The sequence below is a fragment of the Carettochelys insculpta genome, chromosome 28 (genome assembly GCF_033958435.1).
Source record: "Carettochelys insculpta isolate YL-2023 chromosome 28, ASM3395843v1, whole genome shotgun sequence".
Classification (NCBI taxonomy): domain Eukaryota; kingdom Metazoa; phylum Chordata; order Testudines; family Carettochelyidae; genus Carettochelys; species Carettochelys insculpta.
In genome coordinates, this window is record NC_134164.1 from 8,718,240 (window position 1) to 8,735,679 (window position 17,440).

At 53.6% G+C, this 17,440-nt stretch overlaps 1 protein-coding gene across 2 annotated transcripts in view; it reads right to left on the reverse strand.

Annotated features, from left to right (window-relative positions):
* The window catches only part of KCNH6 (potassium voltage-gated channel subfamily H member 6), a 139,628-nt gene that overhangs the window by 120,208 nt on the left and 1,980 nt on the right, over positions 1-17,440 (reverse strand). For both annotated transcript variants that reach the window (XM_074979055.1, XM_074979054.1), the window contains exon 2: positions 12,788-13,018. In XM_074979055.1, coding sequence (XP_074835156.1) covers positions 12,788-13,018 — 231 coding nt within the window. The remainder of the gene's footprint in view (positions 1-12,787; positions 13,019-17,440) is intronic.

Genomic DNA, 17,440 nt, shown 5'->3' on the forward strand with positions numbered 1-17,440 from the left:
CCGTCTCCGTCCAGGTGTGGACTAGACCTGGCACCTTGCTGCAGTTGAAGGCTGAAGAACGTTCATGAAGTGGGGTAGGGTGAGGGGAGCAGGACTGTAAGAGCTTGCTGTTCTGCCAGTGAAAACAGCTTTAACAGAACTGCATGAGAGAGGTTGACACAGCACCCGCCAGTGACTCTAGCTGGTGTCACCAGCTTCACATTCAGAAGCCTCAGCTGCATGCAGATTAAAAAGAGAAACTCACGACACTAAGAGGCTGCCAGCTGCTGTTCCCGGAGCCATGCCAATATTTCACACCCACCAGCAAAGGGGAAACTATCCCCTTCAGGGCCTCCCCATTCCCTGCCCTTGGGCCTGATTCACCATCCGCCTGCCCCTTATGTAGCATTTGCATCAATGTAAACCGAGCGTGAGCTGGATAAGTCTGCCATTTGGATTTGCAGCAATGCGAAGTGGATGGGAGACAGTGCAACATTCAGGGCAATGGAGAGCCAAGCCCTGTCTCTTCAGTGCAGAACGGGCACCTCACCAGAGGTGGAAAAAGTATCCAAAAAGTTACTTGTGTAAAGATACAGCTGCCCAGGGGAGGGGGTGTTGTACTTACGCACAAGTCACCAATGTCCCTCTGGAAAACCACCCAAGTAGAAGTGCGCACGTGCGCGTGCGCACGTGCGCGCGCGCACACACACACAGTCGTCATGTCTCAATTGCACTCAAGTATCCAGAAGTGAAAATAGCTGCACTTTTACCCAAGTAACTGTTGGGGTACTTTTTCCATCTCTGCAACCTCACAGCCTAGCGGCCCCTCCACAGGGGTCTGGGGGTTCCACTCTCATGGCCCATGATTGCCTCACCCCAGGCCTAGTCTGCAGCCCTGAGCCAGCAGCGCTGCTCTGCACTGGCCCATGAGCTGTTTCTGGAAGCCCAGCACAGCAGCTGCCTCAGTGGAGGGGAAGTGACTGGGCAGCAGCAGCCAATCATTCAGAGCCCACCAAGGCACAGGAGGGAAAGCAAGTGCCCGTCTAATTCAAAAGCATGAACTGCAGCTGCCCTGCTGCAGCCACTGCTCTTCCTGCTTGCATTAAAGCCAGGCCCCCTCCCTCCTCTCTTCAGTCTCTCCTGCTGGAGGCACACCAGGGCAGACCCCAAAGGGGAGGCAGGGCCTAGAGCAACCCCACCCCAGTGCCCTGGGACAGAGCCCACCCCTCCTCTGCCCCCACACTGCTCCCTCACCCCTCCCTGACTAACAGGGATGGAAATTACCTGGGGTAGGACATGGCCTCCCCCACTCCCCTTGCATTCATCATGCAGGCGGTGCCAGCAGCAGCCTGCCCTGCTGCTCTGTGGATGTGCGGGGAGCAGGGGCCACTTCCGAGAAGCAGGGATCAGCGGGTCAGGAAGGCCTAGAGCAGTGGAGCAGAGCAGTCTGCAGCTTGCACTGCTCCTGCTGTTGGGGGGAGGGGGGACAAGGCAGCTCCCTCCACCAGGTGATCCTTCCCCCTCCCATCCACAGGAGGGCCCCAAAAGCACAGGGTCTGGGGTAGCTACCCCAGTTTCTCCTATGGCCAGGAGGGCTCGGCTAGGGAACACCAGGGTGTGAGCAGGGATGGACGGGGCTGTTGCCCTTGGCAGCTTCCTCCCTGCCGCTGGAGCTGGCTGCAGCAAATGATCTAGTAATTAACTTCCTGGCTCTCCCGCTCGCTCACTGTCAGGCTGCCTATGAGGAAATTAACTTTTGACTGATGGCTCAGGCTGGGAGTGGGAGGAGGAGGGATTTGCAGTCTGCCCTGGGCAGGCTTCCACTGCTTTCAAGTGTCCCCAAGGCCAGCTGCGGGGCAGAGAGGGAAGGACACCTCCTTCCCCACCTCCATCCCTTTTTAACTGGCCCCACTGCACCCACAATCCCCCACACACTGATGCGATCACTTGTGTTTTTTACCTTCCCACCCCCTTCTGGCTACAAACAGCTTCAGTGTTACAGCCTCCAGGACCACTAACTGCTGCAGCCACATGGGAAAAGCTCCAACCCACCCCTAATTCTCTGGCTCCTCCCTTCCCTCCTCTCTTGGCATTTTTTTTTCCTGCCATCCTTTATGAGCCCCTGGCTAAAGAGGCTGGCAGCTGCTCCCTGTTGGCCATCAGACCTCGGCTTACTCAGCCACCTCTAATTCCCCTGGCTTAATTTAGCCTGATGAAAACCTGGCTCCAATTTCCTAAGCCAGCACCTGTCACACCCACCACACTCTGCCCCAGAAGGGACTCAGGCATTAGCTCCAACCAGCCCACTCCTCTGCTTGGTCACTGTCACTGTTCACCAGTGTTCCCTGTAAGCTGAGTGCTTCAGCGACGGCTCAGGAGAGATTCAGGTGCCACCCAGATGATTAGCAGACACCTGCAGCCATTCACAATGGGCAGCACATTTGGTGCACCTGCCAGTGGTGCACATCCACACATGCTTTAGTGCACATAACAAAATTTATTCTGCACACAAAAATTTATTCCATCCACGGATGGAAAAAATTAGAGGTAACACTGCTGCTCTCCATGTCTATATTAAATTGCTGGCTCCTGAGGGCAGAGGGCCCTGTTAAAGCACACGCACAAAAGAAACGCATGGGGGGTGAAGAAAGTAACACAAGCCACCCTAGTGAATCTGCAGCTGGGCAGACAGCACGAAATGGGCTCAAGAGCAGTGTGTACTCCCTCCCTGCCATGCATCCCAGCATCGATGCCAGAGCCCCAGGACAACGGGTGCATTATTTCACTGATGAATTCAGCTACCCTCAGCCATTCCCTCTAGCGGAGGCTCTCCATTAACAGACACTGGGATCGGTATTGGAGTAGCTGCCTAAACGCCCAGTTTGAGGCCGTGTGGTGCTACGTCATCACCGCGAGAGACAGTTGTTTACACTTTAAACAGCCAAACAGAGAAAAAGGTGAAGCATCTTGTCCACAGGCAGCTGTAGGGTGTGGAAAGGGAACCCACAGCTCCGGGGTCCAATGCCTTAACCACTGGGCTGCACTACCTCGCTAGCAACACGGCTTGTATCTTGTGTAGGCCCTAAGTACCAGCAGCCAGGGATGCACATCACCACTACGATCCCACCCTGCCGTGACCGCGGGAGGGCAGACCCGTTACAAGAGACAAAGTGACGGTGCTACAGCCAGTGATGTCATGTTCTCTTGACGTTGCAAAGTGAGACTGCAGAGGGGTTAGGTTATCAGCATTGTCTTGTTACTGTGTGCCTGTGCCTGCCTATTGCTCCTTTCAGCTGAAGACATCAAAATACTTCCCCTGCAGCCAGTAATGAGCAGGGGAGCCAACAGCCTCCACGGGCCCCTGGAAAAAGTGCGCGTGGGGAGGAGGCTCTGAACTCTTGGAAGGGGCGGGGCCTCTGGCGGAAGGGGCGGGGCCAGGAACACCTAGCCCCCTTCACTGCCCCTCCTCCCCCAGCCTACAAACCCAAAAGTGGTTTAGAGGGCCCACAGCTCCCACCGCTGGTGCTGCCACAGTAACAGCAGCAGTGGCTGGGAGCCCCAAGCCCCTTTGAATCACTGAGCCCCAGGGCAATTGTCCCCTTTGCCTCCCCATCAGCAGACCTGGTCCTGAAGCAAAACCTCTCATCATGCACTGAAGGTCAGGAGATGAGGCAACAGGGACAGCCAATCAGTGGTGAAGCTGGACACAGAACTCTGACGTGTCTACACAGGCAGTCAGAGAAATTAATCCAAATTAACAGAAGGTGTGAATGTAATTCCAAATGTGAGCGTCCACACAGTGCTCTAATGCCATTTAACTAATCGACTTTAAATTCCCACCTTTAGTTAAGTCAGATTAACTTTCCCCAAGTGTCCCCAGGTAGACCAGCCCCTACTGCAACCAACATACACTTCTAGCTGTTCTCTGCTTCACTCAGTGATGTTGAAAATGATGGAAAATGACTGAACAGTAGCTCTTTATCTGCTGATGCTATTGACTGCAGCCTTTCAGAGGCAGAGTGCCGAAATCTGACTTTTTCACCGCTATGTACAGTCTGAGTGCCAGTGATACTTTTTAAAGTCACTAATAGTTGTACTTACAATGGCTTAATTAATAAATGAAGACGCGGAGCTTCACCATTTAGGCGCTGGTTGGTAGCATTAGCTGGTCTTTTGTTAATCCACAGCAAGCTCCCAACTGCATGTGGGAGTTTGAGTAGGCTGAGCCCTGGTCGAGAGCTTTTTATTCCCATTAGCCAAGCACAACGAGAGAACAGGAGCTGGCATTCATTCTTTCTTGTGCATCATCACCACCACTGGTTGTGAAGTCCCAGTCGGTGACAACTTTGCAAATTCCTTGGGATCCATCGAGAATATCACCAAAGTCAGGGGCATTGGCACAGCTGTGACCCAGGGCATAAAGCTGCTTGCAGAACCTTTGCTACAAGGGGCAGCACATGAGACAAGAAGAAGCCCACCTGACTCTGAGGTCCCAGGCAGATTTGGCAGGAATGGCAGCTCAAAAACATTTTAACTTGCATCTGGGCAGGTTTGAGCCAGCCAATGGGAGGGACATAAGGAGGCCCCTGTATTTTCACTGTTCACAGCAGAACCTCATCTTTAAGCACTCAAGATTCACTGACTGTTCCGAAGACATGGTGCCACCAACGAGAACTCGGCAAACACTGCTCAGAAGGAGGGTGACAGGCGAGGAGATGGGCCCAGGAGAATGGGAACAATAACGGCTTGACCAGCAGGTCTTGCACAAGCCGTCATCAGTCAGTGGCAGAACTCTGAACAGGAGTCATTGGAAGGATATAAAGATGAGTTCTATTGGGCCTCCCTTCCCATACTGGTTAAGGGCTGACTGCTTCCCCTGCCAGCAGAGAACAGCTCCCAGATAAAGAGCCCTGCCTTTCAGAGCACTGGGGAGCCCGCGAGACTGCTTTCAACTCCCCTCTTGCAGCACTGCATGGGTCTGAAGCCAGCTGTAAGGAGCCCGAGTGGGAAAAAGCAGAGCTCGTGACTGAGGGACCACATCTGTCTGCATGAACGTGGCAATGCCATACAGCCTGGCAGGAAGAAACACGAAGGGCGGCAGAGAGAAGCCACCAACTCAGGTGAGAAGTTTGGAGCCCAAGTAGCTCCCCCACCGCAATGGCCATGTGTGGTCCTGCATTTGCCAGCTCTGGGGCGTGGTTTTGCTCTGCCATGGCTGTCTCCCACCGAGGCAGTTATGTGTTAGTAGGGGGACGTCCCACCCTTGGAGGAAGTTGCACTGAGTGATCCAACAGAGCTGGAAAAGCCGTAACCCGTGTTCCCCAAACATCATTTCACCGTGATCCCCTTTCGACAAATAATAACTGTACAGCTCCAGGAAGTGGGGACAGAAGACTGAGCTCCACCACCCCAGTTGTCGGGCAGAAAGCTGAAACCCAAGACTTGCCCCAGTGGGCAGGAAGGATGAAGATGAAGCTTGAGGGCTCCAACCCAGGGCAGGTGGGGGCTGTAACCTGAGCCCTGCCACTCAGGACTGAAGCCCCAGTGAATGGTGGGGCTCAGATACCTGGCTTCAGCCCCAGGGCCCAGTAAGTCTAACCCCAGGTACCATTGAAACAGAGTGGCAACCCAGTCTGGGGGTCAGAGAACCACTGTCCTAACTGTTAGAGTCTAACTCCCAGAGAAAACTAAGCAAATAGCCTCCCATCCATGGCAACCGTCCTCTGATGAGCCATTACCTCGACAGAGCCAACGTGACCAAGGGACAGCTGAGTCTCACACACACACACAGGCCAGTGCATACCTAGAACCAAGCACGCACAAGTATATATTGCTTCCTGACCCACTGCAAATCCCACGCCCATCCCCTGCAGTTCTGATGCTCCTTGTGGTTTCCTTGGTGGGTAAATGCCAGCAAGACGCACATTCTATTCAAGGGAGCTGACCTGTCTCCGCGAGGTATAATTGTGTCTTTGGCAGGTCGTAAAAGCCAGGCGACAAGCGTGCGAGCCGCCGGGCTGGCTGCACTGCAGGCAGAAACGGCAGCTAGGGCCTGGAGATTGGTGGCGACATTGTGAAAAAGAGGATTATCGGGTTTGGAGCCTCCGCTGTGTAATTAAGCGACAGCGCCCTCGCCCGCGGGCCCTTTCTTTGCCGATAAGCCCCGTCTATAATGAGGGATCACAGGCGGAGCGCTGCGGCGAGACAATGCTCACCTTGAAAAGCGTGCTGCTCGTGGGGCAGGGGTTTAAAAATAGACATGAATGGCTTTCTTCAAGGCAGTAAAAAAAAGCAGCAGCTGTAGCTCTCCCAGGGTAAAGGCTGAACTTGTTGAGCTTCTCCTGTGGCCAGAAGCAAACTGTTCAGAGAGGGAGTTTATGATGGCTCAGCGCACCCACAGACAGGAGCACAGGGGGGAGCTTCTGTGCTTTAAGGGAGAATTTCCAAGATTATTTGTGCAGTGTGGCAGCAGTGGGGAGCCCGAGGTGTTAGGCTCTGTGCAAGTACAGGATGAACCTCTCTCATCTGCACCCTGGGTGCTGGATGAGAGAATTTGCTGGACAATGGCAGGTCAATATTGTCTAGCACATTACCAGCACTTCTGCTGCTTACCAGGCTCTTAGAAGACAGTGAGGGGTAAATTACAGCTAAATAACAGCACAGAGCCAGGACTGGTGGCTGGAAACAAACTTTCTGGGACCACAGACGACTTGGCCCCACCCATGGTAAGTGGTCATCCATCGTGCCGGATTATGGATGTTGGTGGACGAGAGAGTTCCGGATTAGAGAGGTTCAACCTGTATGGAGCAAAAAGGCCAAGCCTTTCGGGGAACAAATGAAAGGCTCACACTTAGGCACTTAAATGAGGGCCAGATTTCCACTCTCTGCCAGCTCCATCCCAGAGGTCTGCAGGCTGGATGCTGAGCTCCTGGGAAAAGAGGGCCCTGACGGCAGGTGGTGGGCGCTTGAAAAACCTGGCGCTCTTGGCTCCAAGCTCACAGGGTTCATTGCAGTGGTGCTGAGTACCTTGGTGCCTCTGTGAAGCGAGTTGTCCTGGAGGGTCCCCAGCCACTTCGTAGTGAACGGGTGTCTCCATAGCCTGGCACCGTCTATTCTGGCACAAACTAGCCCCTTTGGTTGGGTAACTCAGCATGTGCCAAGGACAGGGCAGCCAGTCCGGCACCTTCCACCAGCATAAAGGGGGGATGAGCCATCACGAGCCAGAGTTGCAAGGCTGGACTCTTTGAGCACCTCTCCCCACCACAGCTTAGCTGGGAATGCAATTGACTGCCTGGACATCCAAACAACCGGCTGTGCCTACAGAAACAGAGGCAGCGGTGCGACTCCATTAAAACTCAAGCCCACCATCCCAGCCACTGCAGTGGCTCAGCAGGCCACTCTGCACCAGTCTGGCCTCGCACGTATAGCTGGACTGCCTGCAGTTTGAACGTCACTGTAGCCCTAACTCATCTGTGGCTTGTCAGTTTAATAGGCAAACCAGGATTTTCTCTCTCCAGGCAGTTACAACAATCAGTCTCTAGGCAGGGCTGGCTGGGTAGATGATCCCTCTCCACTGAGCCCTGGCAAACACTGAGGGCAGGAAAGAGGGGGAAAACAATCACAATCTGCAGCCTCTGAGCAACTGCAGCACCGCCTGTAGCATCAGCTGTCTGGCTCTGCCTCCTGCCACCCCTTGATCACATCATGCTCACACAGGGGGTCTCCCCAGGGATGCACGTCACCCCTTTTGCTGAGATGCTGAAGGAACTCAGCTCTTTACAGGCGTAGTCCCTTCTTAAGGCACAGCTACTCTTCCTGGCTCCTCGTCACTGTGCCTGATGGCCGGACCCCCTCTAGGGCAGAAGGGACACAGTAGATCCCACTGAGAATCTCAGCAAACCCTCGTCCCCAAGTTCTGTAGCTCTCCAAAGGTAACCCCAGGGCGACACAGACACTCCCCTGCTTGCTACAGCTGCTTAGCAAGGGAGGCAAATCTCCGCACACCACATTTTACAGTGTCTTAACGAGAATAAGAGCAATTAACAGCCCTGCAGGAAGAGAGGCTCTGATGAAGTCTTTGTTACTGAGGCACGCCGCACAGCATCACTAATGGAAGGGCTCCAGGAAGGCAGCGAAGTTGGGGGGGAGGGAGGCAGAATTCAGAGCTGCTGTAGGGGAAGTTTTATTTTCCTCTCAGTAAGAGAGTGGGGAAAGTCCGCTGCATCCAAATAGGGACAGAATTTACCAAGCCCTAATCTGGCCGTCAGCCTCCTGGCGCATGTCAGCGCTCCCTGATCTACAGCAGCTCCATTGAGAGTCACGCAGGCAGCGAAACAGGGACAGGAGAGAGGGCCCTGGGACGGCCGGCAGGACCCCTGTGCCTTAGTCTAGGTATCTGAGCACGTATGCATGTTCCATTATTGCAGAATCACAACAGCTCACTTCAGCCTATTCATTTTCAAACACCCTGCTGAGGCAGGGCAGTGCAGCTCTCTGCAATGTATAGACGGGAAACTGAGGCACAGGAAGGCTGAATGTCCTGCCCAATGTCCTAATGATTCCCTGTCTATTGTGAGCCCTGATTTGCTGTGTGACCTTGAGCAAGTCACTTGTGGACTGTTTTCTCCTCCCTTCCCCCCAACCCCCCGCACAGGTCTGTCTAGCCTATGGAAGTTGTAAGGTCTTCAGGGCGGAGCCCGTCTCTGTGTTTGTAGGGAGAACAGGGCTCCCCACCCCCACATCTCCCCCGCCCCCCCCCGGGGTTTCAAGGATTAAAAATCACTGCTAAGATGCCTCAGACTGTTTAGAAAACAACATTTGCATTTCTAGCGCGTACCTAATGTTCTAAGCCCTCTCCCAGGGGACAGTCTATTTGCTGTGCTGGGGGCCTTGCACGCTGCCTGTTTGCGGCATATCTAGCCCTAAATGTTTAACTAACTCCCTGCAGTATTAGAACGAATCATGGGCATTTCCCAGCAAAGCTTCATTTTCATCTTAACATAGTTCCATCTGCGCCTGCACAAGCCCCATTCTGCTGGAGAGAAACAAAGCTCAGATCTCACTGTCCAGTACTGGCCCCCCGCCCCCCTCCACCGGGCCAAGGGAAACCACAGCCCTGAATTAACATTGGAGTTTCTACTTGATCAGAGCTTGCAGGGCTTGAACCAAAGCCAAGGAAGTCAGTGAGTGTCGGCCCATTGATTTCCAGGGGCTTTGATCAGGAGGAAGTTTAAATGATGTGTTCTGCTGCTCAGACTCTAACCAATCATGTTACAGGGCTGGGCCATGACCCATTCAGTAACATGCATTGAAAGCCGCATTCCCAGTAAGCTAAGCACCTGGGCAGCCACCCAGGAGAGATTCAAATGCCCCCCAGCTGATCAGCAGAACACCCAGCATATGTTCTGCTGGTGGTGCGCATCCACACATCTCTGTGCGTATAAAATTGATTCCATACATGGATGGGAAAAATTAGAGAGAGCATTGATTGAAAGCCTTGGTTTTGCTGAATTCCCCTCTGCAAAAAAGCGCTTGGGTTTTTTTAAGGCGGGAGCATTGCTTGCCACACAGCTGGCATCAGAAGACTGGCTGTGCAGCCAATCTGAGAGCCATCTCCCACACCTGGGGCAGGACAGCAGCCTCAGAGAGTGGGCTGGTGGAATCCTCCCTGCCCCAAGGAGCCCAGCTTTGGACACTACACCTAGGGGCTTTGTTGCAAGTGTGGAAAGGTGGTGAAATGGTAGGTGTGCTCTTCCCCCAAGCTCCTGCAGGTGAGCTCGGTATCTCTGTGCCTGCAGACAAGTGGACTCCCCTTCCGCACACACTCTCGAGGCAGGGGTGGCAGAGTGGGCTCCCCTCATTGAGGGCTGATAGCTGCTCAGGTCCCTTAGTGGTCCTCTCTTCTTGGGATGTGGCCACCTGGTCTGGTCACTTTTAGATCCAGCCCTTCTAGGGTAGCAAAGGCCAACAAACAAGAGTCCAGTGCCATTACCACAAGGTTTCAGCCCCAATGCTGGGTCCCTTGGGCCTTCAAACCTCACCTCAAGGCTTCAGAAGCTCTTATCCCTGTACTGCAGGGGGTCTGTACCACCTTCTCCCAGGACTGGTGGTGTAACTCCAGCCCTCCCTCCCCTCTGGGCTCCAGCCCAGGACTCCACCATGAGTAGGTAAGGCCTGTGTGGTCCAAGCTGCCCCCTTCTTCCTCCCTGGGTATCCTCCTCCCTCAGCTTGTCATTGGGCCTTTCCCACAGCCCCTTCCAGGCCCCAACCTGTACTCACATTCTTCTCACGCACCAGGATTTCTACTTCATCTCAGGCTCCACAGCCTCTTGAGGTTCTTTCAGAGCTGGGTTTATAGGGATCTCCACTGGAGCCCTCCAGTGAGTCCCAAATGAAAATACAGACTTACACCTCTCCTGGCCTCCTTAGGTTCCAGGTTTTATCCTGCTCAGCACTGTCCCCTCTAGTTCTGTCCATCCACAGGCAGAATAATTTATGTTATGGGCACCAAAGCGTGTACAGATGCGCACCAGCATCGAAACACGTGCTCTCAGCTGCGGCTGCTCTGCTAATCTGATGGGTGACACCTGCATCTTTCCTGAGTGGCCACAGGCATTCAGCCCTGCGCCTCAAGGTTCCCCTTTGCACCATCCTTGGACATCACCCTGGGCTGCCTCTCTGGACATCCAGATCCTGGTCTTTGGGCAGGGGTTACTGGCAGAATCAGCCACTCACCTAGAACCTGGACTCTCTGGGCTTCTAGCTCCTTGAGAGAGAATTCTCTCCTCTCCATCGTCTCCCAGGCTTCTCCTTCAGCCTCATTTCCGCACTGCTGCCCAGAGAGGAACTGCACCTTTGACAGATGATTTCTCCTCCAGCCAGAGGTGCTGGAATGAAGGGTGCAGGGAAGCAGAGCAGCAGCACCCCAAGTCCAAGGTGGCTTCCATGATACACAGGGCTTTTGATTTGGCGCAACAGTGCTCAGCAGCTGCACTATAAAAGCTCTTCCAGTGCCCCCACCTACAGCCTGGCTTCAGCTTGGGCTTCCTCTTTCTGCACCAACCATCCCCCTGCCCCTCACCCCAGAACTGGGACTTAATTTTAGATGGGCCTTTTCCACCCAGCGTGTGGCACCATTAATTAAGTTCCCGATTCCCAAGGCTTCCCGAGCCCTTTCAGAGCCAGTCTGAGACATACGCCCCTTTAAAGTGCTTCAGGTTCCCCTCAGGAACATGGTGGTGGCTGCACTGCCCACATCCCAGAGGGGTGTGAGTACAAAGCATTGGCGGCCAACCTGTGACCCACTGAGGTTTTGTGTGTGGCCCAGGAGACAGTTCGTTCACCGTTCCCCATATGCAGAGTGGCCAGATGCTGCTGGTTTCCCTGCGCTTCGTTTTCCTCCCCACTGGTGTGACTAAAGAGACCCGCACGGGAAGTCAGGGCCCGTGGAGTGAGCTGGACACAACACTGACTGGGTGTCCCTCTGCAGCCAGTCAGATCACGGCTGCGGTCCAGGCGGCACACCTGGTACACAGTCTAGGTACGCAAAACTGGCCCATCCCAAGAGACTGTTTTGGGCGCCACAATCGTGCAGCTCACTGAGATGGAGGGTCTCCTACGAGGCCCACTCACCAGCCTAGGTTGCCCATCTCTGGAAGAAAGGCATCTGTGCCGAGACACAGCGGGACGGACAAGTCCCTCAAGGAGACAGACTGGGAGGGTCACAGGTTGGATTCTGAGGTCTGAAGCATTGGCAAAGGGCTCTGGGTCAGAACCTGGGATCCCAGCACCACCAAGCACAGGGGGAGTTCAAGCCAGAAGGCTGCTCAGGACCTTCTGTTGCTTTAGAAATAGACAGTGCTTCACAGGGCAGGGGGCCTTTCCCCAGCCTGGGGTCATGAGGAGCAGCCAGATTAAGGATCCCATCTGTATACTCACATGGGGAAGTCTCTTTAAAATGGGCCATTGGTCTGATCCTTCTGCTTGTGCAACATGGGTCTGATCCTGCCATCTGGTTTGATCCCGCCTACAGGTCTGATCCTGCTGCTCATGTAATCCAGCCAAAGGGGAGGGGGAAATGCTACAAATCAGAATGTAGCATTGGTGTAAATACTATGCTAAAGTGCATGATGCCAGAGAACCTGGCCCATTGGATTTGCTTGTGTTTGCTGGGTGCTTGGAATAGGTGTGACCTGCTCACAGAAGTCCCCTTCCCACCTCCTGCAAGCTCAGGCTTCTCTCAGGTCTCTGCACCTACACTGAAACCCAGTCCACAACGAAGGCAGAACCAGAGCCATCTGGTTGCCAGGTGTCTCTCCTAGAGATTTGTTGCAACAAATGGGAAAAATCAAGACCAAGCAAAGCAGCTTGGTCAGGATATTCTCTGTGCTCCTCATGGCAGAGGCCCTCTTGTGGCTGTCAGCTCCCACCCCACTGCTTCCCTTTGCCACCACCAGCCCTGGGACTGACAATAATACCTGTCCTGTTTCCAGGCCAGTCCAAGGCCAGACCTTCTCCCCTTGACACCCCGTTGGTCAGGGCAGAAGGCAGCCCTCCACACTGTAAGCCTCTTGAGGCAGGAACCTGGCAGCTGAAATCAGGACTAGCTTAGGGGAAGTTAGTAGAGGAACGTCAGGCCTCTTTGCTGTACAGAGCGAGGCCAGTCCATGGTACTGCATAAATAACAATGGTCTCCCACTGAACGGATCACTTACAATGGTTACCCCCATGTGCATCCCCCACCTGGCTACCCACCAGGCCCACCAGTCCTGGGGCTGCCCACATGGCTGTTTCAATGGAGAGCTCTTACTGTCTTTCCTGTAGTAAAGGATCTCCAGCTTGCACTCCTCCGACCCCAGCAAGGCCTGGGTCAGCTGAGCAATGGAGTTTTTGGTGGTCTCGGGCCCGGTGAGGAAGTCGCAGGTGCAGGGGCGCTGCATGACCTCCACCCGGGAGTAGCCGAACATCTCGCAGAAGCCATCGTTGCAGTAGATGATGGCGCAATTCTCCATCTGCGCGTTGGCGATGAGGAACTTGCGGTCTGCAAAGATGCATGAGGAGCAAGAGGTTAAAATAAGCTGCCTGCCCCAGCAAGGGAACATCGTAGTGGAGGGTCTGCTGGTGGGAGTGGCATGGGTGTCTCCACCAGCGGGGCTGGGTGCGAAGACCTGCTAGGGTGCCTGCCTTGTAGTCTATGCAAATAAGATGCCTGAGGGTAAGGTTCTCAGAGAGGAAGCCTGCTGCAGTGGCTGAGTCCCAGGCTTGCTGCTCTAAAAAGCCACATTCTGTTCTTGGCTCATTTGGAAGTTGGCTCCTTCACCCCACCTGTTGTCTCATCTGATTTGCTTGGAAGTTCCTTGGGAAAGAGACTGTCTCTCCCTATTTTGTTCAGATAGTGCCTGGTACAGCAGGGCCCTGATCTCAGTGTGGGCCTTTGGACATAAAAAATAATACAACACTGGGTGGTGCTGGACTTTCCCAGCACCACATGGGATGTCTCCTTAGCTGGAAACAGACTCAGCTGGAGCTTCAAAGGGCTTTAATAACCATCACCCATGTGGGACCCGTTAAAGCACTTAGTAGATATTGAACATTGCAAACTCTAGGTATAAGAGCTCCATTTTACAGAAGGGGAAATTGAAGCACAGGCCGAAACAGTGACTGCCCAATGTTGCAGCAGGAGGAATGGCACTAGAAGTCTGACTCCCAGTCCATGGTGCTACTGCCACCGCTAGCAATATTTCAAACTGCCGCCTGCTTCCTCTGCATTTCCCACCCCACAGCTGTAAGCAAAGGGGTGCTTTCCCCTTCCCTTGCTGATTCAGACACGGCGATACAATTTGTTATCGTCATCATTCAGGGGAGAAGGAGCCTTGCCCACCTCCCGGGGTCTCTGCCAACCAGACCTTGGATGCTTGGAAAAGTGGCATTTGCTTTTAGCACAGGATCAGCCCCTCAGCCTGAACATTCTACTGACCCTAGAGCAGCCACACCCCAGGACACCACATGAAGATCTAACCTGGAGACACTAGAGATGGGACAAATCTTTGGGTTACCTGCTCATCAGTAGATTGTTTATGTAGCAGTGTGCAGAGGCCCCAGCCAGCATCAGGGCACCTAGTGCTTGGTGCTGTACAAATACACAGCGATTGTCCCAGTTTACAGGGGCACAGAGGGGTGATGTAATTTGCTCAAGGTAATGCAACAGGGCAGGGGCATAATCTGGCATGTATTGCCAGCTAAGTGCCCTCACCCCTAGATCATGCTGTCTCCTGGGATTAAGTATGTTAGCCTGTATCTGCAAAAACATCTGACGAAGTGGGTCTTTACCCACGAAAGCTTATGCGCCAATAAATCTGTTAGTTGATAAGGTGCCACAGGACTTCTCATTGTTTTCTCCTGGGATTGTTGTCTGAATTTCACCGGCTCGCATTTTGCTCACTTTAGAATCCTGCATGATGCAGCTCCCAGCTCGTCCCCTAGGGAGACTTTTCCAGGGTGTCAGAGCTGCAGGTATCAGGGAGCTACTTTCGATGTGCAGCCTGGGAGGAGGGAACTCAGAGGAGCCCTTGGTGGAAGAGTAGAAGGTGCCTCCCGGCAGTGTGATTGGCTTCTTTGGGATTGTTTCCCCAGGGGAGCAGGAGAAGCCCCCCCCCCCAAGTTGAGACAGCTGCACTAGACAGGCCCATACACAAGCACAGGTACTACAGGGACTAATCTGGCATTTGCCAGGGGATGGCCAAAATGATCTGATGGCTCTTTTCCATATTCATTAAAGCAGGAGTGACTCTTTAGGATTGGTCCTGCTTTGGGTGGGGGCTGGACACAATGACCTCCTGAGGTCTCTTCCAGCCCTAGGATTCTATGATCCTATTCTCTGAAGCCAGTGTGACCAACAGGCACAAGTGAGACCAAAATTACAGCCATGGGTACGTTCCCCTTTGCTCTGTTTCATGCCATGACCTCCAGAGTGCCCTCTGTAATTCCTCCTCCTTGGGGCTCTACCCTGTAGACCATGGAGGAGGGCTAGGCCAACCTCTCCCACCCCACCTCACCTTACAGAGATCACTGTCCCAGCCAGACTTGCTCATGTAAAAGTTTGCAGCACTCTTGGCTGGATTATCCATTGGGGACCCACCTGGGTTGAGATGACTCAGGCATGGAGGTTGCTGCAGGTGCAGTGAAGGTAACTGCACGGTGTGTGCCTATTAAAGTCCCTCTGAAGGGCTTCTGACTGACCACTACTGCATGTGCTAGCAAATGGGGGCATGGAGCCAGAGCAGAGAATCCAGAACCATTGAATCAGGGCTGTGTAGGAGTGGGTGGGACCTCCATAGGCCAGCTAGCCCCATCCCCCCAAGATGGCCCCAGACACCTGTTCTTCAAAGCCTCTGATGACAAGAGATTCCACAACCTCCTCGGGCAGTTTGGCCTGGTGCTTTGCCTCCCTGATGTCCGGACATCTTGAGCTCAGGGCAGCCTAGGACGACTCCACAGAAGGCAGTGGGGACTGGAACGGATCGGCCTGTTCCTGTCTGTTGCTGAGGTTGTCCCGTAACGCTCAGGCCGATGAGATGGTGGGATTAGAGCCGTATCTCATCTCCTGTCTTTAATGTAATCTAGCGATTTAAGGGCTGCGGCATGTGGCTGAAGCGAAGCACAGCTGCTCGGACCAGCAGCGACAGGCAAATTCATGGCCCAGCTCTGTTCCTGCTACTGCCCCATCAAAATCAGTGGGCAGCCAGGGGTGGCAGTGTAAGTGAGCGAGTGGAATATGCCTGTAGCAGAAGCGGGAGAACACTGCTCTTCTGAGCACTGGCTTCTCTTGGGGTGGGAGCTGGGGAAGGGAACAGCTCAGTGGTTAGAGCATGGGCCTTATAACCCAAGGGTGGGAAATTCAATCCTGGAGAGGACTTTCAAGGGCCTGGGGCAGGGGCAAGTCTGTCACGGAGGGTGATAGGCCCTCCTGTGAGGGCAGGGGACTGGACTTGATGACCTTTGAAGATTCCTTCCAATTCTGCAATTCACTATCTCTTAAGCCCAGAGCACATATTCGGGCAAGTGGGGGGTAACTATTACTGCACTCCCTAACTCATCTTGCTGATTACCCCATAGGGGCACCTGTACTGTACTTATTCCAGGTCTGCTGTTTGCCTCCTTTCCCCCCCACACCCAGGGAAGGAGCCACGGTTACAAGAGATATGGAGAAGCCTCCCCCAGGTGCCCACAGGCAGCTCGCAGCCCCCTCTTTGCAGACCTGCTTTGTCCAAAAGCCAGGGAAGAGCCATTCCCACTGCTCTGGTGCCTTTTAGTAGAGGGGAAAGGCACTTTGCAAACTTTCACAAGTGGCATTCCAGCACCAGGGGCCGCTGGGATTGTATAGAGGGATGGGGTTAGACAGCCTATGGAGGTCCCTCCCCATCCTACATTTCTGTGATCCTGTGTTTCTTGATTCCCTGTTCCAGCTGCTCAGTGCAGGTTCTGCACACATCTGCTAGCACATGCTGGTGCCTGAGCTAGTGAAGCGTTACTATTGTCACCCATTTTACAGCAGGCTAAACTGAGGGAGCAGCAGTGCCAGGCACAGAACCCAGGAGTTTCCGGCTTTACTCGCAGAATCACTCTGACCCCATGGGCAGATCTAGACTCTAGCTCAGGCGATGTGCTCGCCCAGCACCCTGGCCAGCCACTCTTCAAATCAGTGCCTGGGCACGGCAGCCAACTGGGCAGAAGCATTGGGAGAGGATTAGTTTTAATGAGTTGGGGCTTAAAAAAGAGCTTGGGAGGGGTTTGGGCAGCTGAGTGGGGTGGGGGCAGAGGAGAAAGTGGCTGTTGAGTTTAACTAGGCAAAGCCACTCTGCTTCCAGGGAAAAGGAATTAAACTCCTGGACGGTTTCATTGAGTCACAACAGCCTGTTGGGCAAATACAGTTTGGATCAGAGTGGCACACTGCCGGCCTTCACTAAAGAAGAATCCAGCCTTATTGTGGAGGTACCGGGAGAAGAGACAGTCCCAGACCAGTGGCTCCCAACCTGGGGGCTGCAAGGGTATTGCAGGGAGTCCATAAAAAAAATAAAAATTATCATAAAAAATAAGTTTGAAATAAATTGCAAAGTTACAATCAATTACTGCTATTAAATTAAATATCTTCCAATCACGTTCTTAACGGCTGTCCGAAAATCTGTTGTGGTTTCCTTTTTCGTTTAATGACTTACACATAGCAGGTAGAATTGGCTTTGATGGGGATCCCTGAACGGTTTTGCGGAGCACTGGGAGTGCATACCAGCGGAAAGGTTGGGGACCACTGTCATAGAAGATTAGGGATGGAAGAGACCTCAGGAGGTCAATCAAGTCCAACCCCCTGCTCATAGCAGGACCAACCCCCACTGAAACACTCCAAGAGACCTCCATAGGCTATTCATTGCATCAGAGACCTCTAAGCCTGTTCCCTGTTTAGGAGTAT